General features: G+C 45.0%; 2 protein-coding genes and 1 long non-coding RNA gene across 11 annotated transcripts in view; 1 reads left to right on the top strand and 2 right to left on the bottom strand.

Moving 5' to 3' along the window:
* Positions 1 to 1,374: 1,374 nt before the first annotated feature.
* Positions 1,375 to 4,502, bottom strand: IDI1 (isopentenyl-diphosphate delta isomerase 1). The gene is made up of 5 exons (NM_001075659.1): positions 4,128 to 4,502; positions 3,714 to 3,886; positions 3,481 to 3,573; positions 2,904 to 3,034; positions 1,375 to 1,956 (listed from the first exon to the last, which is right to left on the bottom strand). Exons 1-5 carry the CDS (start codon positions 4,274 to 4,276, stop codon positions 1,639 to 1,641), a joined length of 864 nt encoding a protein of 287 aa, NP_001069127.1. The 5' UTR covers positions 4,277 to 4,502; the 3' UTR covers positions 1,375 to 1,638.
* Positions 4,503 to 7,266: 2,764 nt separating this feature from the next.
* WDR37 (WD repeat domain 37) overlaps positions 7,267 to 22,801 on the top strand; it is a 33,106-nt gene continuing 17,571 nt past the window's right edge. For 4 of the 9 annotated variants that reach the window (XM_005214461.5, XM_059892650.1, XM_005214459.5 and 1 more), the window contains exons 1-5: positions 7,771 to 7,955; positions 17,731 to 17,908; positions 20,977 to 21,073; positions 22,023 to 22,118; positions 22,384 to 22,448. In XM_005214461.5, the coding sequence (XP_005214518.1) occupies positions 17,771 to 17,908; positions 20,977 to 21,073; positions 22,023 to 22,118; positions 22,384 to 22,448 (396 nt within the window). In that variant the 5' untranslated portion in view covers positions 7,771 to 7,955; positions 17,731 to 17,770. Of the gene's footprint in view, positions 7,447 to 7,770; positions 7,956 to 17,730; positions 17,909 to 18,961; positions 19,898 to 20,976; positions 21,074 to 22,022; positions 22,119 to 22,383; positions 22,449 to 22,801 lie in introns of those variants that run through there. The other 5 variants (XM_025000673.2, XM_005214460.5, NM_001205968.2 and 2 more) reach the window with 4 other exon arrangements.
* Positions 14,130 to 17,796, bottom strand: LOC132346915 (uncharacterized). Its single transcript, XR_009496914.1, has 3 exons — positions 17,708 to 17,796; positions 17,316 to 17,403; positions 14,130 to 14,747 (listed from the first exon to the last, which is right to left on the bottom strand). It is a non-coding gene; the product is annotated as an uncharacterized lncRNA (long non-coding RNA).

Here is a 22,801-nt window from a genome sequence, read left to right as displayed (position 1 = left end):
TAAGTCAACATGTTGACAAAAAAGAAACACATTTGGAAAAAGAACTGAGACCTGAAGACCTCAGAAGGCACAGATACCCACAACTAAGAATTCCCGTACAAAAATAGTGTGGAAAATGTGGTCCATTAAAGGAAAAAAACTAGGAAACCATCCTTCAGGAAGACCAGATGGCAGACTTACTAGACAAAGACTATAAAACAGCTGCTTTAAAGCTGTTGAAGAAGATACAGGAAGATGGAGACAGAAAAAACAATGCATGAACAAAATAGGAATATCAATAAAGTTTAATAGATGGTACCTTGTTCTGTACCTGTTGTCAGTGCTTTGTCCAGAATCTAAATATAAGATACCACTGCCCACACAGCAAGCAGTAGCCATTGTAGTTACCAAGTTTTTTGTAAGCTAAAGAACTAGAAATAATATAAACGCATTGTGAATGCATTTACCATGCTTAAGCTACCACAGGACTTTTCACCTATTACTGTATTGAAGTTGTAACAAATAAACAGTATCAAAATGTGGTAATTTATCTTTATTTTTATTGTTAGGTAAAGTTAACATTTGCCAGTTTTGCCTGAAATTAATAGCATTCAAGGATAATAAAGCAGTCTTAAGGTCTCAAATGTGAAAAATCCATGGCAAGAGTTTAAAAAAGTACTATTAGTCAAGGTACAGTTCAAATAATCATACATATTCCATAACCCAAATCTATTTAACATGAATATTAACCTGTTTTTGTTAATTTTCCTACGACATGGCCTGACTGCAGACAAGTCCTCCAGAAGACATTGAGCATATGGTGTCACTGGGGCTGCCATGGGGGGAGGGGTGCTAAAGGCATTTTTTGGGTAGAACCTAAGGATGCTGCCATACAAGGCAAAGGATGAACCTTCAAAAAGAATTATCCAGCCTAAACTGCAGTGCCAGTTAAAAGAGCCTGTTGTTGAGTATGACTCAACTGACCCAAGTTCCATTTTACAAATAGTCTGTGTTCCTAGTAATTCTGAAAACCAGACTTTACTAATTGGCATGGACTATTTAAATAACTTCACCTAGCCAAAGTCCCTACCAAAATCAATGTTAGACTTTTAAGTATCAAAAATACTTCCAGAATGATTAAACCACAAAATTAACTTTCAATGACAAAAATCATGTCATTTAATTCCTTGAACTGCTCTACTATATTTTATCTCTTAACATGGAAAGTTAAACTGCAATGTTTTGAAGTAGATAAGCAAATAGCTTCCATTGCACATTTTTCTGGACCATGATAAAAGTTAAAAGATATGTCAAGCACCTGGAAGAGAGTAAAGTGTATACAAGTCTTCTGAAAATGTTTATCACAATATATAAAAAATGAACACCACGTGTTTGTTTAAATGTGTCATAACCATCTGTTTAGACAGGTTAAGTTTATTTTGCTCTTTGTATAATCTCTCAAATTTTTTTTTACAAATTGCACATATATATGGGGTGTATGACATAAAATCAAGAATTCTTTTCTATACAAATTCTGGTTGTAAAGTATCAGTATTTCCAAGGATAGTTCCAGTGGGGAACCAGATTTTTTTAAAGTTCATTTTAAGTTTACTGACTATAGAAATTCTTCAGTACTTTAGTAACCATTCATCTCCACTTTTACATCCTGTGTATTTTCTCATGGTCAACAAACAGATTCAAACGATTTAAGTTATCCCACCACTTAAAGAGAAAAGTATCTGCAATAATTTGAAACCATGGGGTTATCTTAATTTCACCATGGGCCGCCTTTCCTATAAGTTCTTCTAATTCTTCCTTTGTTACGTAGCAATAGCTTTTAATCTCATTGGGGTCTGGATTCAAGGTCACATTCTTCTTTACCAACAAAATGTAGTCAATTTCATGTTCTCCCCAGATACTATCAGATTGAGCCTTGTAGTGAATTCGTGTTAGATAATTAATTTCCTCTGGAGGAACCTAGGGTAAAAAAAAAAGAAAAACCTCCAAAACATCAACAAAAAAATAATCTAAATCAACCTACTACATTTCAGTAATACCTTGAACACAGAACTAGTTTTAGAATGATAATTTTTGAAACATCAATTTCCTATTACTACACGGAATACATAAAGTATATATACTGTGAAAGTGAAAGTCTCTCAGTCCTGTCCAACTCTTTGCGACCCCATGGACTACTATACAATCCACTGAATTCTCCAGATCAGAATACTGGAGTGGTTAGCTGTTCCCTTCTCCAAGGGATCTTCTCAACCCAGAGATTGAACCCAGGTCTCCCTCATTGCAAGCAGATTCTTTAAGAGCTGAGCGACCAGGGAAGCCCAAGAATACTGGAGTGTGTAGCCTATCCCTTCTCCAGGGGATCTTCCCAACCCAGGAAAACATGTATACTTGAAATAGTATTAAATAGTTTCAAGTCTGAAATTTTTCCCAAAGGACCCAAAATAGAAGATTTATTGAAAAATGTGTATTAAAGAAAATAGGAGAGTCACGCAAACTAGAAGTGTGACATTCCCCCTCGCATCTTAATTTATAGCAGGAAAAAAAATTCCCATTTTAACTAGATAAGAGAGATACTTTTATTTATTCAGGTCTTATTGAAAGGGGACAATTCCAGGAACAAGAGGATAATTTCAATTCACCCAATCCGGTCTGTAGTTTACAAGAAAATATTCATCTTTGGTCAATTATAAAACAGTCTACATACCGGTTAATAGATCAACCCATTGTGGTAGAGTTAAATATCTACAAGTATTATGAAGTCAAAATTTAACTTATTTAATGGGCTTTTTTGGGGCCTGAAAATAACCAAGTGATACAAAGCAGAGAGCTACACTTGAATTTAAAGTTTTACTAAAATTGTTTTAATGTATTCTAAATACATTTCAGCTGGTATGGTGGGTTACCTCTTCCATGGGAATTCCGAGTTCGGCCTTTAACCGCCTCTGTGCTGCTCTTCTTACTCCAATAGCATCATTTTCTTCCAGCTCACTTGGGTTGCTTAATGGGTGACTACAGCAAGTATTAGTAAAACACCCTGGAACATGTTAATGTTTATAAATATACAGAGATAAACTTTTTCTGAAAAATAGGAAGATTAAGAAAACTAAGTTTAAAAAGTAACAAAAATAAAATGATTCTGGAGAATTTAAAATCTGTTATAATGGGCTACCAGCGACCATTTTGTGAAAGACACAGGCAGATGTACATTTTTATGAATGCTTTCTTAACCCAAACGGTTAAACGGTCTTGTGTATAAGACACAAATGATCACAGACACATCTATACATACCCAGCAGCTCTTATCCTTTACTGCTGCTTTATTAGGTTGCATCCACCGTACAAGCTTCTCGTGTGAAGAAAATAAAACTCAGCAACTGACTAGAATTTTCTGATCTCGGCTACCAGAGATAGCCGAGACACGTGACAAATCAAATCAAAGCACGTACACCTGCCAACAACACACAAAGGGTGAGCACTTGCCTGGGAAGGTAATCTTAGCGTCAGACCTCTGCTGCAGCAGCAGCTTGTTCTCGGTGTTGAACAAGAAGACACTGAAAGCTCGGTGCAACAGCCCTGACGGCGAGAGAGATGCGATGCCCTGAGTCTCTGTCTGGGGCTCGCAAGGGCTCGGGCGGCCGGAGGGGGCGACGTGGTATTCCCGCCCTCCCTGCGCCCGAGGACCCCGGCCCGCCGCCCGCCGCCCTCGCGGGCACCTCTCTCGATGTTCTCGTTCAGGTGGCAGTTCTTCTTGGTCTCTGCCCCGATCCTCCGGTCGTTCTCGTCGACGAGGATGCACATCTCCGCCATGAGCTGCACCTGCCGCTCGTCCAGGTCGTCCGTGCTCACCTCCGGCATCGCCGCCCAGCCTCCGCGCCGCCCCGGGAACCTGGGGGCGTGGGTCCCAAAGTCGGAGGACGCCCCCACTGCCTCCCCAGCGCCGGGCCCCGGGCCGCGCTTACAGCCACCCGCGCTACCCACGCGCCGGGGACCCCGGGCCTCCGGCTACTTCCCCACACGGTTGGGTTAGACTACGGGATGCGATCCGGAAGCGCTCGGCCCGCCCCTCAGCGCGCAGAGCCCGGACCCCCGCCCGCCTCCCGACACCTCACAGACTCTCTCCTCCGTACCTGAGACACGAGCCGTCCACTGTAGGCTGCACCGCCGGGGGAGTATCCTTCAGACTCCGCCCCAAGGCACGGGCCCCGCCTCCGATCCGAGCCCCGCCCCCCGAGGCCGCGCGGCCAATTGCCCGCGCCGGGGCCAGGGCGCGCCACATTGCCGCCGGCCAATGGTGCGCCGGCCCGCGACCTACGTCACGGTCGCGCGGTGGTGCCACTCCAGATCTCCAGGCGTCTCCTCCCACGGCTCTGGGGTGCGGAACCTTCCCCAGGCCGCCGCGCGGGTGCTCTCGGTGCCTTCAGTACACAGCTGAGGTGACGCTCCTCGATGGCGGAACGGCCTGACGGAGGGCACTCGCTGACTAGGGTCCGAGTGAACGTCCGCTTACGTCTTGCCCTCGGCCCTGGCCGCTCTAGCCAATCGACGCGCCCGAGGCTTTGTGCTCGCCGCGCGTTGACGTCAGGCGTCTCCGCGCGCTCGGGGTCTGAGGCGCGGGGAGGCGCTTGTGTGAAGCGGTTCTGTGAGCTAAACAGACCTGTTGGTGAGCGTGAGCTGTCCCCGCCGGGTAGTGTGGCGACTTCAAAGTAACTAGACAGGTTTGTCACTATTTGTGAAGGAAAGGAGTTAGAAAACGACCTCTGCCAGTCGGGAGTTGCTGGCAAACCACCAGAAGGCGCGCACGCGAGAGAGACATGGCACAGATTCCCTGTCACAGGTCTCAGCAGGAACCAGCACCGACTGGCACCTTGATCCTGAACCTCAAGCCTCCAGACCCGAGACAATACATTTCTGTTGTTTAAGCCTGATTTGTGGCATTTTGTTACAGCAACCCTATCAAAGGAAAGCACTGTGGAAAACGTGGGCTTTGATGTGGACCTGGATTTTAATCCAATCTTTGCTCCATTGCATACTAGCTTTTTGAGTTTTGACAGCTAATTATAATATCCTCACGCTTAATTGGACTTCCCAGGTGGCGCTAGTGGTAAAGAACTCACCTGCCAATGCAGGTGATGTGAGACACAGGTTCAATCCCTGGGTTGAGAGGATCGCCTGGAGGGAGGCCCTGGCAACCTTCTCCAGTATTTTTGCCTGGAAAATCCCGTGGACAGAGGAGCCTGGCAGGCTACAGTCCATGGGGTCGCACAGAGTTGGACACAACTGAAGCGACTTAGCATGCTCGCATGTTTTAAGTTCAATTCAGAATAATTTGTACTTCAGTCGATTTATGTTAGTTTCTGGTGTACAGCAAAATGATAGTTTACACATTATTCTTTAACAGTATAGGTTATTACAAGATGTTGAATAAAGTTAGTTCCCTGTGGTACACAGTAAATCCTTGGATTCTGTTTATATATAGTAGTGTATATGTTAATCCCAATATAATTTTTCCATCCCACCTTTCCTCTTTGGTAGGCCTAAGTTTGTTTTTTGTATGAGTCTATTTCTGTTCTGTAAATTAAAGTTCATTTGTATCATACTGTAGATAGTTGGATGGCATTGCTGACTCCATGGACATGAGGATGGACATGAGTTTGAGCAACCTCAGGGAGTTGGTGATGAACAGGGAAGCTTGGCATGTTGCAGTCCATGGGGTCACAGAGTAGGACACAGTGACTGAACTGAACTTAGATCCCACCTACAAATATGTGTTTCGCTGACTTTCTTCGCACTGCGACAATCTCTAGGTTCATTCATGTTGCAAAAACTGTTAGTCGCTCAGTTGTGCCTGACTCTTTGCCACCCCATGGACTGCAGCCCACCAGGCTCCTCTGTCCATGAGATTTTCCAGGCAAGGATACTGGAGTGGGTTGCCATTTCCTTCTCCAGGGGATCTTCCCAACCCAGGGATCGAACCCAGGTCTCCTGCACTGCAGGCAAATTCTTTACTGACTGAGCTACAAGGGAAGCCTATTCATGTTGCAAAAGGTTTTTTTTTAGTGAGTAGTATGCCATTGTGCACACGCACGCATGAGTGTATACACACATCTTTATCAATTGTGTGTGTGTATGTATACACACCACGTCTCTTACCCATTCCATTTGTTGATGGACATTCAGATTGCTTAATGTCTTGGCTATTGTGAATAGTGCTGCTGTGAACATTTGGGGGTACATGTATCTTTTGAAATTAAGAGCTTTGTCCAGGTATATGGTCAGTTGTGGGATTGCTGGATCATATGGTAGTTGTATTTTTAGTTTTTCAGGGAACCTCCACACTATTCTCCATAGTGGCTGTAGGTTCCTTCTTCTCCACACCCTCTCCAGCATTTACTATTAGTGGACTTTTTGATGATGGCCATTTGGACCAGTGTGAGGTGGTACCTCATTGCAGTTTTGATCAGCACTTTATTAGGTTGGCTTGACAATCAGACAAGTTAACAAATACGTTATGTGCCTGGCACACAGTGAGCCCTCAAAGTGTTGATTCCTTTCCCCTCTTATTTTTGTGACAGTTCTTTACAGTCATGGTTGACTTTTACAGAATTCTAAATATAGCAGAGAAAAGATTACCTCAATTATAACAACATCCTAAGTTTCACCCAAACTGTTGATGATGTGCTGCAAAATAAAACTACATGTTAGCACCTGAATCAATTGGGAGCTGATACTGTGGTTCACTCGGCATTCTACCTGCTCCCTCGCCCTGCAGAATGCCTTGTGCATATTACGTCCCTAACAAAATTGCTAGTTGAATAGTAGCTACAACCACCAAACTTGAAACCCTAAGTTCACCTTATATAATTGATTCTAGCAATAAACTTTTATTATACTGAATATTGAAGTAACCTCGGGTTTTATTGCACAAACTTTGTGGCTATTCGAATCCCCAAATACGTCGAGTTTGTTTCTTGTGAAACAATCGTACTAATGCTTCTCCAATTCGAATGATGAGCTTTAATCTGTATTAAAAAAAAAAATGCTCCCACGCGTCTGATTTCGTCTTTGCTTTAGGACTTTAAACGCCCAGCTGGTTGTTCCTAGAGCAGAGGCTGCCTGCGCACCCTGTAATTTTTCCAACCTGTACAAGGACAAGAAGGCCATCAGGTCCCACCTTTCGCGGCGAGACGCTGCCTTTGTTTCGTCTCCGCAGCCAATGGCGAACACACACTTCACACCGGAGGCTGCAGGGGGTGAGTCACCCTCCGCAGATCCGCCGGGATCCAAGCGCAGCCGTCTCGCCCGCGCCGCCCCGGAAAGCGACGCCCGGGAAGCGGTTCCTGGCACACGAGGCGGTTCCGACTGGGGCCGGCGGCTCCAGAGACCCGACCCGGGTCCAGATGGACGCCGACCTGCGCCCGCCCGGGACGCCCTTGGGCCCCGGCCGCCGTGAGTACCCGCAGGTTCTCAGCGCCCCCGCGCCACGGGCGCCCGCCGCCCTTCGGTCCTCTGCGAGGACTTCAGATGGGCGCCGACACCGCAGGGCGAGGGTCGGGTGGTCCCGGGGCCCAGCTGTGTATTTGCCGCCGCCGCGACCCACTTGAAGGCCGCGGCGACCCACTAGAGGATCCCCGCCCCCGCGAGTAGCGGGTGGGACTTCCTGCGATGGACTGGACTTCCGGCGGTGCCAGCCGCGGGGCGAAGGCGGGACTTCCCGTCGGGCCTGCGCGTGGAGGATGGCGAGAGGGATTTCCGGCGTGGGGCGGAGGCGGGGCGGGGACTTCCGGCGCCGGAAGTGTGGGGCGTTGGGCTGCCGGGTCTTGGGGCCGCGTCTAGGCGGGACTCGGGGTCCTGTGCGGGCGCGTCCGTCCCGTGCCCCGCGTGGCTGGGAAGACACGGGCGGCAGCTCACTGCCGGGGTGGCACTGCGCAGCGGTGGGCTCGGAGGCGGCGTGACAGGTGAGTGCTGGCCCGCCATCTTCAGCCCGGGACCGCAGCCGCAGGCTGTGCGGCGGCGGCCTTCGCTGGGCCGGGTTGTCCTGGGGGGCCCCGCGCACCCGGACCTGGGCCCTGATTCCGTGCCTCTCTCCGACCCCAAGCCCGGCTGGGTCTGGACGGAGTTGGAACGCGCGCCCCTCGCCCAGAGCGGCTGGGGAGGCGGGTCCTTCGCCGCCTCCGGGAACCTCCCACCCTCGAGCGTGTCGGAGCCCGGGGTCCCCAGTACCACTGGGGGTGTGGAACCGCGCAAGGGGCGCCGCGACCTTGGGCTGGAGCGGCGGGCCGTGTCCAGCCTCGCGTCCTTCCGGGTGCTCGCACGGAGGCCCCGGCGCGTTTCCTTCCTCCCCAGGACCGGGCAGCTGCGCGCACCTGCTGTGCCTTGGTTGCGAGCTGACGCCGTCAGCCCCTTCCCCCGGGAGTACCGACGGCGCTCTGAGTTCCCAAGTGCTGCTTCTTCTCATACGACGACTAGACAGTTAAGAAGTTCATCCTTGATGCGAGCTCATTCTTTTAATAGAGGTCTTTAAGTAGCGTTGGTGGTTTTCCGGTTAGAAATGCCCCCAGTCCAGCATCAGGTCCAGAATTGGTGAGCGTGCCTTCGACTGGGTGGACGAACCTTTAGCCAGTTTACCGAGGCTGGACTGCGGAGCTGCCTTTGGTTGATGTCACTCAGCAGCTGAGTTTGTCGTTTGTCTTCCGGAATTGAGTAAGGGTACTTTTACAGTGAAGGGCTATGAAAAACTCTATCGGCTTTTCAGCTACGTTTTGTATTATTAAATGCCACATGTAGAGTATAGCTTTTAACCTTTTTTTTTTTTTTTGCATGTTATTAACGTTCATGACATTTACTATTTAGTCAGTATTTTTCTTTGGCCAAAACTGTTTAAAAACGCCACTGAGTTTGAAATTGTGAGTATTGTTTTGTTTGTAGGGTATAGTAGGCATGTGGCATGCAAGGGCAAACCAGTTGCGCAGGAGAGTTCATATTAAATTGATGTACTTGACCAATAGGATAGGGAGGTTGGATTCTTGGAGGGAACTATTTATACTTTTTTGGATGTGTTTAAAAAAACCGTGGGACCTTTTATTCATTAAACCTTCTGTTTAATGTGGTCATGTGCCCTGTCATGAAGCTTTTCTGGTGGCTCAGATGGTAAAGAACCCACCTGCCAATGCAGGAGACACAGGTTTGATCCCTGGGTCAGGAAGATTCCCTGGAGAAGGAAATGGGAACCCACTCCAGTATTCTTGCCTGGGAAATCCCATGGACAGAGGAGCCTGGCGGACTACAGTCGTTGGGTCGCAGAGTCGGATACGACTTAGTGACTAAACAAGAGCTAAAACCTCTTTGAAGGACCAAAGCCTCTTTCATATTTGTAATTATTTGAAATGTGTGTATTTGTGTAGAAATTGATGAGTGGGAAAAGATGACCAGTACATTGACTATTTGGTGAGGTGACCAACAAAAGCAGGCAAAGCCCAGAGTAGTACCAGGTGGTTCATGGGGTTGAGGAAGGGGTTCAAGGCTCAGGGACAGGCCGGGGTGAGAATCTTACAAGTTAGTAGTGAAAAAGACTGCTTATTTCTACTGAAGATTCAGACGCTGAACAAGCTGGTTATGTGATCCTTAAGGGAGACTATCATTGAGGTGGAAGGAAGGTTAATACTGCAATTTTCACACTTTGTGTAAGCAATTTGTAGAACCTTCGGAATGCATTAACTTCCCAGTTTACGTTTACCAGAGTATTTCTACTGATGACATTCTTAAGAAAGGAAAGAGAAGCTTTCTGCTATTTTACTTGCTTGATTGAAATATTTAGAGATTGTCACGTTTTTTCTTGAGCTTTGTGAAACAGGGTTTTGATATGTTTGTTCCTTTAAAAAACATAACATGAACTGTGAGGTGGCTGGGATAAATTTCTGTGTTGAAAATCTTAATAACTGAGATGCTTTATGAAGTTAGTCATTTAACATGTGTACTTGCTGAAAAGAGAATTATATATACCTTCCTATTTTTTTTTAGCCTGGGAGTTGTTTTTTATTGAGTAAAACATACAGTAAATTCATACAGTGTGCTAGTTGTAAATGTGCAGCTCTGTGGATTTTTACCTATATATACATCTTTGTATAAGCATAAACCAGGTCAAGATAGGGAACATTTGCAGCACCCCAGAAGGCTCATTTTTGCCTCTTCCACCTGGGACCTTTAGTTTTTAAAGTGAAGAATATAATTTCTGGTTAAGATTCCTTTAAGTCACTTTGATTTCTTGGACAACTTTTGTATACGGCAGTTAAATAGTTTCTAAATGCTTCTATTAAAAAGTTATTGAAATACTCTTCAGTGGGATCATCTGAGTTGCTTAAAGAATTTATGTTCAAATACTTTAAATTAAATATCAGTATCTTTTTTGTGTGTATGTAAAATTCTGCCAACCACAGATTCTGCCATTGTTTTTCTTTATACTTTTGTCTCAACTGTCTCTAATTTCTATAGCTCAAATTTTTCAGATCTAAATTTCATGAAAAAGATTTGTTCCGTCATTTTCCATCAAAAATAATTTTTTGTGAGAGACAGTTTTATTCTGTGTTGCCTATAATAGTGTAATAGTGAAGTTGCTCAGTCGTGTCTGACTCTTTGTGACCCCATGGACTGTAGCCTATCAGGCTCCTCCGTCCATGGGATTTTCCAGGCAAGAGTGCTGGAGTGGGTTGCCATTTCCTTCTCCAGGGGATCTTCCGGACCCAGGGATCGAACCCAGGTCTTCCGCATTGCAGGCAGACGCTTTACCGTCTGAGCCACCTGTATCTACCAGTAATACACTTTTCCCCCCTCTTGTGCAGAAGAGCAGTTAAAAATGGTAAGGTATTGGACTTAGAGGCATGATGGGGTCAAAGAACCTGTCTTTACTTCAGTGTAGACTTCTCCCAGTTTTATACACGTTCTGTAGTTCTCTCTTCATCTCTAAACCTGTACACCCTGCCTCCTTGTATTTTGACATTCAAAGGCATTGCAAAAACAATACATTCAGTATTAGGTCCTGATTTCTCCATATCTGCTCTCTCATCTTGGTAATCTGACCTCTGTTTCACCTACCTGCTGCCTCAGAAAGGGGCTCTCCTTGTTACCTCTCTCTTCTTCCCCCTGCCCACCCCAATCCATTCATCCTCCTCTAATCTTAACTGTTATAATCTATTACCTCGACTGTTTCAGTAACTGCCTAATTGGCTTCTCATTCATGGTCGTCTTACTTTTTAGTGTATTTTTCACATAGCAGCCAGTCTACTGTTGTTTATTTGCGTAAAAAGTTTTAAGTGACTTTCCTTTTATTTTAGGATAAACTGTAAACAAAAGATTAGATTCTAAGCCTGTCACTCCACTTACCTTCCACTGTTCTGTCCATTGTTTGCTGTATTACAGATGTAGTATTTGTTTTTTAATATCTGGGCATTTTCCCATGCTATTCCTGTCCTTGAAATATCTCCTCCCTTTTCTGTTTTCCATGTGGTTAACTCTTAGGAATTCTTCAGTCTCAATTTGGATGCTGGCCTCTCAGAATGATCTTTGTAACTGTTTAGCTAATAGCTGGTCTCATAATATTTGCACATGTCTTTTGTAGCACTCGTCACAATTTATAACTTCTGTAATAAGTTATGAGATTGTGTGTATAATATCTGTCTTCCAACTCAATTCTTAAGCATTCTGAGAAGGTAGGAACCAAGTCTGTTTTGTTCACTACCGCATTTCCAATGCTCAGCCCATCCAGATGAGAGGAATACTGGTGAGTGACTTAATGAAGTAGTGCTATTATTATCCCTGCTTTAAAGATACAGAGTTAAGCCTTCAGAAGGTGGTTAAGTAACCTGACCAGGGTTACACAGTCTGTCAGTGGTAGATGTAGTGCTCATCCACCCATCAGATATTTGAGGATGTGTTTATGTCAGGCCTAACAAATACGGTACAAATACAGTAGTGGCCCCAGTTTACTGTGTCCCAGTCCTCACTGTGTTGATTGTGTAGTGGGGGAAACACATATTTAGTGGGCAAATCATAAATAGGATGTAAATACAAGCATGGCGAGAGTTATGCAGTGCTGTGGCTAGTGGTCTTCAAGGGAGGCTGTTACGGGAAGTGACATTCAAGCTGAAGCTTCATGATGGAAGAGAGCCAGCCCTTTGAGGAGTTGGTGGGGACTTAGGTTTGTATGACTCTCAAACTCATGTGAGTGAAGTAAGGTGTGATGGATAACACAGATTCTTATTGTCCTGTTGGTAGGTGAAGCCTCTGCCCTCTGCTTGAATGGGGATTGGCCTTGTGGCTGGCTTTGACAGATAGAGTATACAAAAAAGCAAGGAAAATGGAAGATATATATATATTTTAATGAGAATTTTGGAGATAAAAAGTTATCTTATTAAGTGTCCTTTTTAAAAAACATTTGAGAGTTAAATTTTGTCTATATTAGTTCAGTTCAGTTCAGTCGCTCAGTCACGTCCGACTCTTTGCGACCTCATGAATTGCAGCACGCCAGGCCTCCCTGTCCATCACCATCTCCCGGAGTTCACTCAAACTCACGTCCATCGAGTCAGTGATGCCATCCAGCCATCTCATCCTCTGTCGTCCCCTTCTCCCCCTGCCCCCAATCCCTCCCAGCATCAGAGTCTTTTCCAATGAGTCAGCTCTTCGCATGAGGTGGCCAAAGTACTGGAGTTTCAGCTTTAGCATCACTCCTTCCAAAGAACACCCAGGACTGATCTCTGCAAAAAGTGATAATTTTAATAAATTAGTGAATTTCAAATTTTAAAACCTAAACACAAAGAACTAATTGACTGTCTTGAATGTACTTACTTTTTTGTTATTTTTTGTACAAGGCCTACACATGTTCAACTGGGGAGTCAAAAGATCTCTGGCTTTACAGTAGATGTATACTTTTCCTGTTGCTCCCACTAAGTACAGCTAAAAACAGTGGACATTAAATACAAAACAAATAAACAAACAAAAAAACAAACATGAGACTGAAAAGTGGAGAGAAGAAAGAAAACTGTAGGGGTATGGGGACCTGAGAACTGACTCAGGGCTAAGTTCCCTGGGTTTTCCTTTTGCCCCATACATCCTAGCCTTGGGCCTTGAGCAGCCACAACCCAGCAATGCCAAAGGGCTCAGCAAGCCCCGAGAAAGCTGGCCTTTGACCAGAAGACCAGGAAAGGGACAGCCTGCCAGACAGGACATGCTTAGAAAACATTGTGGCCCCACCTCACGCTGAGCGTCCCAGCTTGGGTAGGGAATCTAGTCTCTGACCCCTGACAAGCCTTGTGGGGACCACACTGTGCCGGGTGGGATCAGAGAGGCCTGGTGAGAAGCCGGGTTCTCATCTCTGTTGTGCGGTAACAAAGAACACACTCTTCTTTCCTGTTGGAATTGCCTCAGAAGAAACCTAGCAAAAGTTCAGGAATTTTACCGCCACCTGTGGTGATGAAGCTTGGAACCGCACAGTGACAAGGCGCCCTAGGCTCAGCTCAGCAGTGTGAATAGAGGCCAAGAGAGCTTCACCCAGCATCGGCAGGGGGACTTCCTCCTGGGTCAGAGGAGGCGGAATGGGGCGCACTTGCTTCCATCCCCACTTTCTATATCCACCTGGCAGAAACAAGGCCATACCCTTGTTTGCTGGCTGGGTCAGTATCAGAAGAGGCCTGCTGGAAGACTTAGATCAGGTCTCATGTCTGATAACAACACCCAGCATCCTGAGGCTTCTCACACCGAGGGGGAAGATGTCAACTTGAATCAGAAAAGGTAGCTAACAGCCACACAGGACCAATGCAGATATTAGAATTGTTTGACAAGATTTTAAAACAGTCGTGATAAAATTTTCAGTGAGGAGATAATAACACTTGAAGCAAATGAAAAATAGAAAATCTCAGGAAGAAAATATGGCATGTAAAGAAGAAACAAATGGAAATTTTAGAACTGGGGAGTACAATAGTGAGCTTGTGGAATCCATGAACTTGATGATAAAACAATGAAAATTACCCAGTCTGAACATTAGAGAGAAAATAGACTGGAAAAAAGTAAACTGAACCCCTGGGACCTGTGCCTTTACCAAGAGACCTGTCCTTATCAGGAAGAGAGGAGAGAGACAGTGGGGCTGAAAATATGTTTGAAGAAACACTGGCTAGGTATTTCCCAAGTTTGGCAAGCCATAAACCTATATATTCAAAACATATGGTGAAACCCAGGCAGGATAAATTCAAAGAAATCTGCTAAGCTGCCTCATAGTCAGACTTCTGAAACTAAAGATGAAAAAGCAATGGGAGAGAGAAATGTCCCTTTGTCTGTAGTTGATTTCTCATCACAGACTGCAGAGGCCAGAAGGAAGTAGTATGTTTTTCAAGTGCTGAAGGAAAAGAACCATCAGATCAGAATTCTCTATCAAGTGAAAACATCATTCACATGATTTGTTACCAGCAGAGCTACCCTGAAATAATAGAGGAAGTTCAACAGAAGGGAAATGCTGTAGGAACACCAGGAAGGAAGAAGAAACAATGGAGAGAGTAAATGAATTGGTAAATTCAATAGACATTCCTTCTCTGACTTAGGTTTGAAAGTTGAAGCACAGCTGTCTGATGTGGTTCTCAGTGTGTTTGGAGGAAACACTTAAGACAGTCATGTTGTCAGTGGGGAGGGCAGAGGGGTGTGGACGAAGTAAAGCTTCAACACTCACCAGGAACTGGTAGAACGTTGGTGGTCAGCAGACTGATAAGCTGTGAAAAGATAATGAAAACTTAGCAGCCTCTAAGAAAAGTTATGCAAAAGAAACTCCAAAACAAGAGAAATCAGAAAGAAATTCCAAAAAATGTTCAAGTATTTCAACCTACAAGAAGGCAGAAAAAAGAAACAAAATGAGAAAACAAACAATGAATTATGCACCATGCCCAAGTAGGATTTACTCCATGGATGCAAGTTTAGGTCAATATTGAAAATCAGCAGTGTAATTGACCTGTTAGGGGCTTAGAAGAAAGCCATGTGCTCATATTAAGTGACTCCCGAAAAAACATGACACAGTTGACACTCCCTCGTGAAACTCTCAGAACGTGAACAGTTGAGGGGGACTTTCAACTTGATAAAATGATGTGTTTACCCAAAACCTACAGCTAATATACTTAATGGTGAAAACTGAGTATTTTTCAAGATTTCAAGTATTTCAAGATCCAAATAAAGAAAGGATGTTTGCTGTTACTTCTAATTCAACATAGCATTGGAATTTCTAGCCAAGTCAGTAAGATAAGAAAAGGAAATAAAGGCATGCAGATCAGAAAGGAAGAAGTAAGCTGTCCTTTTTTACATGACACAGTAGTCCACATAGGAGATGCTAAATAATCTCCAGAAAAATCTTGAACTGGTAAATGAGTTCAACAAGAGCATAGGATACAAGCTTATTACACACAAATCAGTTGTATTTTTGTATACCAGCAATTTAAAATTGCACAAAAATATAATCTTCAGGGTTATTTGTATATGTAGAACTTTTATGCGAAAACTACAAGCTGAGGAAGGAAATCAAAGATGATCTGAAACAGATCCTCTGTGTCCATAGATTGGAAGTCTCTACATAATAGACAAGCTAGTTCTGTCCAGATTAGTCAACAGATTAAACGCAGTTCTTATCAAAGTTCCATCAGGAGTTTTGCAGATACGGATGAGATTATTCTAAATTTCTGTGGAAAGGCAAAGGAAGTAGGATGGCTAAAACATTGTGAAAAAGATGTGGTAGAAATCACAAGATGTATGATTTCAAGATAACACAGAACAGTGGAACAAAATAGAGAACCAAGAAATAATCCCATAGAAATATAGCCAATTGATTTTTGAGCAAGATGCCAAACTTGCTCAATTTGGTGTAGGATAGATTGTCTTTAGCATATGGTGCTAGAATAACAGGATACCACCAGAAAAAAAAAAACCCCAAAAACCTTGATCTAAACTTCACACTTTATTAAAAAAACGGTCCCAGAATAGCTTGTAAATTTAAATGTAACTGATAAAGCTAAAATTTTAAGAAGAAAACATAAAAATTTGGGAATTTAGGATTGGTGGAAAGTTCTTAGACATGACTCTAAAAGTATGAGTCTTAAAAATAATGGATGAGTTAGGACTTGATCAAAATTTAGAAGTTTTGGCAGAGTGGACTGTGTGTGAATTATTATCTCAAACATTTTAAAAAACTTGTTAGTTTCTTTTTTCCTGTAAACATACAGGAGTCAGAAGAAGTAGAAACTTCAGTTCAGTTCAGTCACTCAGTCGTGTATGACTTTTTGCGACCCCATGAACCGCAGCACGCCAGGCCTCCCTGTCCATCACCAACTCCTGGAGTTTACCCAAACTCATGTCTATTGAGTCGGTGATGCTGTCCGACCATCTCATCCTCTGTCATCCCCTTCTCCTCCTGCCCTCAATCTTTCCCAGCATCAGGGTCTTTTTTAAGCGAGTCAGCTCTTCTCATCAGGTGGCCAAAGTATTGGAGTTTCAGCAAAAACCTATGTTATTGTCATAGTAGCTTTATTTGTAATAGTAAGAAACTGGAAAGGGCCAGAATTCTTTGCAGTAGGTGCATGGTTAAGACAGCTGTGCTGCATCCACAGGGGAGCAGCGCCAGCAGTCCACAGGAGGTGGCTGTGGTCCATTGGCGGGGGCGGGCTGAGAGCCCTAAGCTCAGGATCCCCAGAGGACACGCACTCTGCCACAGCAGAGTGGGGAGTGGAGGGCTGTGGGCTGGCTCCAGAGAAGGTGGGACACTGAGAGCCATTTTACAGTGAGGACCTACAGATACTGTCGGTTGTTGAAGAAGGAAGAAGTATAAGTATATGGTTAAAATTACTTGCATTCACAAAGGTATTCTGGGAGAAGGAGGGAGCAGTGAGAGCAGAAAATAAGGAAGTGATATCCAAAATATTAATTTGCAGTTGAAGAAGGAGTGTGTCCTGTGTAAATATACTGCTTAGAGTCATATTAACTAAGTAATGTGATTGTATTGAGAAGAGTTGTTCATGGTAGCAGGAAATGAATAATGCCCAAAATGGGGAAAGGAAAATGTGTTACGTGGGTATTGGAATGCCATGCAGGATTTTGTGTGCTGTATGATGGTATGACGGTGGTGCTCACCGTAGGTGAGCCCCACGAACGTGGCCGGTTCCCAGTGAGCGGTGTTGTGAGTGAGAAGGAAACTGGAGCCTACAAATGCTGACAGACCTCATTTGGGTTTTTTACTTGACTCAGATGAGAGTATTTTAAACATGGGTTAAATAAAGCATTAAAATTTTATTTGTCCTTACCTTTTTAATGTGCTTGCTAGAAAATCTGCAGTCGCTTTTGGGGCTTGCATCGGATTTCTCTAGGAGGGCATAGCTCTGGAATCTGTAGCTGGAAAATGCAGTTAGAATTGGTTCCCCAGGGGAGTCGGGGAGTCTGCAGAGAGTGGGCTAAGGGAGAGTTCTCTATTTTAAACCCTTCTCTGCTGTTGATTTTTTAAAAGGGTGTTCATGAAATTTGATAAAAAAGTTACCTGTTTAACAAAGGCTGTGGTCTCTACCTTAAAACATGTGAATGTATTACGTTCTAATTTACATAGTAAACGTTAACATAATAAGGAAATTGGCAGTGGGCAGTTTCATCCCTATCCCCTGTTTTTCCTTCATTTCAGTTTGCCATATCAGAAATACCGTACTTGTTTTTCCTGTTCCTGTTTAGCTTCTTGCAGGAGTGACCAGGACCTCATCTTCCAGAAGTAATGCCCACAGAAAGCGGGAGTTGTTCAGCTGCTCGCCAAGCAAAACAGAAGCGCAAATCTCATAGCCTTTCCATACGGAGAACTAACAGCTCAGAGCAGGAGAGGACGGGCCTGCCCAGAGACATGTTAGAGGGACAGGTGAGTGAATGGTGAAGATGTGAATCGTGTTGGCAGTGTTCAAAAAATAGCCCAGTGTATACAGATCTCCAAAGTGGAGGGAAAGTGTGGGTTACCAAAACAAGCAGGCCCCCCATAGACCAGTGAAAATGACAGTCAAATGCAACAGCCTAAAGAGGCAGAATTCAATTTCTAGGTTAGTGTGTTACATATTGTAATAAATGTGGGTGTGATAGTCGGCTAGTTTTTATTCTTTGCACAGGCAGATTGACAGAGTACTTTTAGGCTTCTGTCTCAGAGCCTCAAGAGGAGAGCAGAATCAGGTATAATGATCTTTGTTCTCTGAGGAGTTCTTGGAATCTGATCTTTCACTAACTTTTCTTGGCTTTATCCTGTGTCTGCTGTGTGAGTATATCTGCTGCTTATTACATTGTATGTCTTTCTGATAATTCGATGCCCCCTTTATTAAGTGATCTAATATTTTATTGACAAAGATAAGTTTGCTTCTTTTTCTAGTTCTTCTGTAATGAGTAAAACGTTAGGTTTTTAAAAGAACATTGTTTCTTAAGTCTAAATAAAAGCATATGTTATAGTAAAATAAATTGTAGATATATCTGCTATATGTTTATATAGGCGTAAGTGTATGTGTGTGTATGTGCGCTCAAGTCATGTCCTACTCTGCGACCCCATGGACTGTAGCCCGCCAGGCTCCTCTGTCCTTGGGATTTCCCAGGCAAGAATATTGGAGCGGGTTCCCATTTCCTTCTCCAGGGAATCTTCCTGACCCAGGGATCGAACCCGTGTCTCTTGAGTTTCCTACTTTGGCAGGTGTAATCTTTACAGGGTAGTAAAAGTATGAATACTGGGAATTCCCTGGTGGTCCAGTGGTTAGGACTCCCAAGTTTCCACCACAGGGGGCATGGGTTCAATCCCTGGTCAGGGAACCAAGATGACCTGCCCACCCCCCCCCCCCTCCCCGCCCGCCCCATATCTGTCTATCTATCTATGTAGATATAGATAATCATTCCTTTGCAGTTAGAACTGATTCATCCACCACAGTGTTACAGGGAAATATGGTGTAAATCTGAGAAATTGGCTCATTTGCTGTTGACCTAAGAAGCTGGGACGTGGAACATGTGCTGGCAGGATGCAGCTATGTGTGCTCAGAAAGTGGTGCTGTTGCTGGTGGGTGGGAAATGTTCACTTAGGGTCCTCTTATGTACTGACTGGGTGAATAATGAATTGGTTACATTTTAACTTAATTTGGAAATAAAATTGTAGATTGAAGGGGCCTCCAGAATGGCTTTGCCTGTTCTTGTGAGCTCGGATGGCCACAGCCAAGTGCAACAGATGGGAGATTAAATGGCAGACGCTTTTTTCTCTCCATCCTGGAGGTGGGCAGCTGGAGGTCAGGTGTGGGCAGGGTGGTCCTCCTGAGGCTTCCTTCCTGGATATGGACCCAATCTGTGTCCTCACACGTTCCTCCTCGCTGGTGTCTGTGTCCTCGTCTCTTCTGACAAGGAATGCTTGAACCAGAGCTGTGCACTGAAACTTCTGTGGTGGAAGGTTCTAGATCTGTGCTACCTGTATGGGCGCCCAGAGCCACGTGTGACTGGTGGGACAGAGGAATTTAAAAATCGTGACTGACCTAGTTTTAAGGTTAGTCACATGTGACCGTCAGCTCCCCCACTGGCCAGTGCAGGTTGTCTAAGGGACTTTTAAACTGTTAGTCATCTCAGTTTCCAGCAGTGACCCTTTGTTGCTGCCCCTGATGGCATCTTTGGGGGTAACTCTGTGTGAGGGGCCCGTGTTCTCAGGGCTTCCGCGCCATCCCCATTGTGATGTAGAGCCAGCTGCCTCTCGGGTACCCCTTTGTGAGGGTCATTCAGAACCCTGCAGGTGGGTCGGTTCCTGTGGGCAGACGGGCAGCTCCCTGGGCTGGTGGGGGCGCTTGGCCCGGTCCTGCGGCAGCAACGGCGGTTATGGCGTTGGATGTGGGCACCTGGCATGGTATGTGTGGCGGGCCTCAGGCTCCGAGTGGAGCCACAGGCGATACTCTGGACGGGATTACAGGCTTAACTGTCGGGCAGCCTTTATGGGAATTGGATTCTTGAATCAGAAGCAAGGAGGCAGCGGTGCTAGTTATGGAGTGGGAAACCCATGTCTGCACTGGAAGCACTGACCCAGGCCAGGAAAGGGGCCTGCCTCTTCCATGCCAGCCGTAAAAATGCAGACTTCTAGAAGTTTCACTGAGTCGTAGCTTCATAGTGAAGCCCCTGCAGAGGCCTGGGACCTTCCACGCTGGTGTTTTCATTCAGCTGATTCACCTTTCACTCTTACAGCTGAATTCACTTTTCTTCCTTGGAGCAATCTTTAAGTGCTGAGTAGAGTTATAGGAATGGAGAAGGCAGTGGCACCCCACTCCAGTACTCTTGCCTGGAAAATCCCATGGATGGAGGAGCCTAGTAGGCTGCAGTCCATGGGGTCGCTAAGAGTTGGACACGACTGAGTGACTTCACTTTCACTTTTCACTTTTCACTTTCATGCACTGGAGAAGGAAATGGCAACCCACTCCAGTGTTCTTGCCTGGAGAATCCCAGGGACGGGGGAGCCTGGTCGGCTGCCGTCTATGGGGTTGCACAGAGTCGGACACAACTGAAGTGACTTAGCAGCAGCAGAGTTACAGGAAGTGTCCAGTTTACTCTGCTTGGAGCACAGTGGATGTGAGGATTGTGAGGTACCACTTACTAAGATTGACTTGTGATGCCACATGCTGGAGCATAAGGGCTGTTCTTAGCTTCATCTCCCACAAACTCGGAGATTTTAAATAGGCTTGTTTCTTTCCTTGTAAAGGGAGTTACGTGTTTGAAGACCTGCTTGGCCTCAAAACCTGTGCCATCCTGGGAAACCATTTACACAATTTGGTTTTAGTTTCAGCTGTAGGAATTTGAAACTTGAAGTTCTTTTGAGTGTTTACGTAGAAGAAACAAAATATGTAATTCCCTTTGGAAAAAGTGTACTAGTGCTCGGTGTCAGAGCTCCTCATTCACTTACTCGTTCACTTTCAGCACAACCTTTTTTCTCTGCAGGATTCTAAGCTGCCTTCCTCGGTTCGCAGTACTCTTCTGGAACTGTTTGGTCAAATAGAAAGAGAATTTGAAAACCTTTATATTGAAAACTTAGAATGTGAGTATTGCTCTTATTTGAAATACTTTTATAACCTGTCACTTCTCCATATGGATATTTGAGAGTTTCATCTCTGGGTCACATTCACCTTTGTACCCCTTTTCTTTTCTGCTTTGACGTGTTTGGGGGGGCTTATGATGGCACTTGTTTACTATCTTCAGCTCCGCACACTCAGGGCAGGGTCTGGGGGCAGGGGGTTGGGGGCGTCTGTCTCCTGCTGGAGTGGGTTGTGACTGCAGGTCCCTGCAGAGTGAGGACAGAGGCCCCATCTTGCGTTCCCGCACCCTGCGTCTGCTTCTCTTCTTCCCCATCTCCTGCCTTCCTCTTCCTTCTTCACGTCCACTGTGATTCAATACTTTTCTCTTCACTTTTTTTCTGTTTTTGGTCGCACCGTGTGACTTGCATGACTAGTTCACCGACCAGGGAATGAACCCAGGCCCTTGGCAATGAAAGCCCAGAGTCCTAACCACTGGACCGCCAGGGAACTCCTCACTGTTAAATTTTTTCTTTTTTTCCCTTCAACTTTTAGTCTTTGAGATGTGTAGCCTTCACTTGACACTCTGGTGCAGACAACAGTAACGATAGTCAGGTTTTGTTATTGTACATTTCCCCTAATGATTTCAGGCGAGACTGTAAGTATTCTATTGAGTTTCAGACAGGACCAGAACAGTGTTTTTAAGTGCACAGAATAAAGTACAAAGGACACGAACTCTGTTGAAATCCAGGAGCCCCGTTTGGGGGTCAGTAGCACAGTGTCTTTCTGGGGTGGCATGAGTGGTGGACTTTGTGTTTTTGGAATGTCTTTGAGTTTTTTGGAACTCTGTGGCCATCCTCTTGTTTACTGGTATATCATTCACGTGCTTGTTTAGACAATTCTAACATGCAACATTTTTATGTACTCAGTTTTGGAACTGGTGAATATACCTGAAAAGCACATTTTACTTTTCAGTGCGTAGAGAAGTCGAGACTCTTAATGAGCGCTTAGCAGCTGAAGGACAAGCGATCGATGGAGCAGAACTGAGTAAGGGCCAACTCAAGACGAAAGGTGAGGCTGGCTTCCTGCAGGCGACTGCAGGGAGAAAGTCTGACTCCAGTGCAGACTCGCTTCCTCTGCATGGTCAGCAAGCTTGAGTAGCATCCCTTGGATCCGGGTGTGGAAGGACGAGGAGGCTCCAGGAAGCCCATGTTTCTGCTGGTGTGGGCACACCCCGGGCTTGCATTGTCCTCCGTGTCCTTGAGCCATCTCCCCGTCCCAGCTCTGACATTCTTGCTTGTGTGATTTCTTGACGGTTGGTTCTGTGTCTCTGCAGCCAGTCACAGCACCAGCCAGCTTTCTCAGAAACTGAAGACCACCTACAAGGCCTCCACCAGCAAGGTATGTGTGGCTCTCGGGCCTTCATGAGTGTGTGGGTCTGCACGTAGTGCGATGGGAAGAGAGGAACCTAAAATTTAAGACAAGTATTGTCGATGTTAAGTGGCTCCAGGGCAGAGGCACCTGGATGCTACCTATGCTGCTTACTGTGGCTGACACAGCATGTGTTGGTAGGTGTGGTCTTTTTTGTGGGAAAGTACATTTTTTATTGTTAATGTGGCTTGATGAGGAGATTCTGAATTCCGAGAAGCTAACAAATGGGTATAAAGCAATGGAACTTACATTGTGAGTTGTAGTTACGTTTTAGTTCATCTCTTCTTTAGTTTGCAAAGTATGATAAAAAAGTGAAGGTCCAA

This window comes from Bos taurus, chromosome 13 (assembly GCF_002263795.3).
Source record: "Bos taurus isolate L1 Dominette 01449 registration number 42190680 breed Hereford chromosome 13, ARS-UCD2.0, whole genome shotgun sequence".
In the NCBI taxonomy this organism is placed as follows: Eukaryota; Metazoa; Chordata; class Mammalia; order Artiodactyla; family Bovidae; genus Bos; species Bos taurus.
This window is presented reverse-complemented; position numbering and strand designations above follow the sequence as displayed.

Excerpts from the sequence above, each read along its gene's own strand:
- IDI1 (NM_001075659.1), bottom strand. The coding sequence starts at position 4,276 with ATGTGGCGCGCCCTGGCCCCGGCGCGGGCAATTGGCCGCGCGGCCTCG. Across the intron at positions 3,887-4,127 it reads GTGGACGGCTCGTGTCTCAG|GTTCCCGGGGCGGCGCGGAG; the intron begins GTACGGAGGAGA and ends CCACGCCCCCAG. Across the intron at positions 1,957-2,903 it reads TCGGAATTCCCATGGAAGAG|GTTCCTCCAGAGGAAATTAA; the intron begins GTAACCCACCAT and ends TTTTTACCCTAG.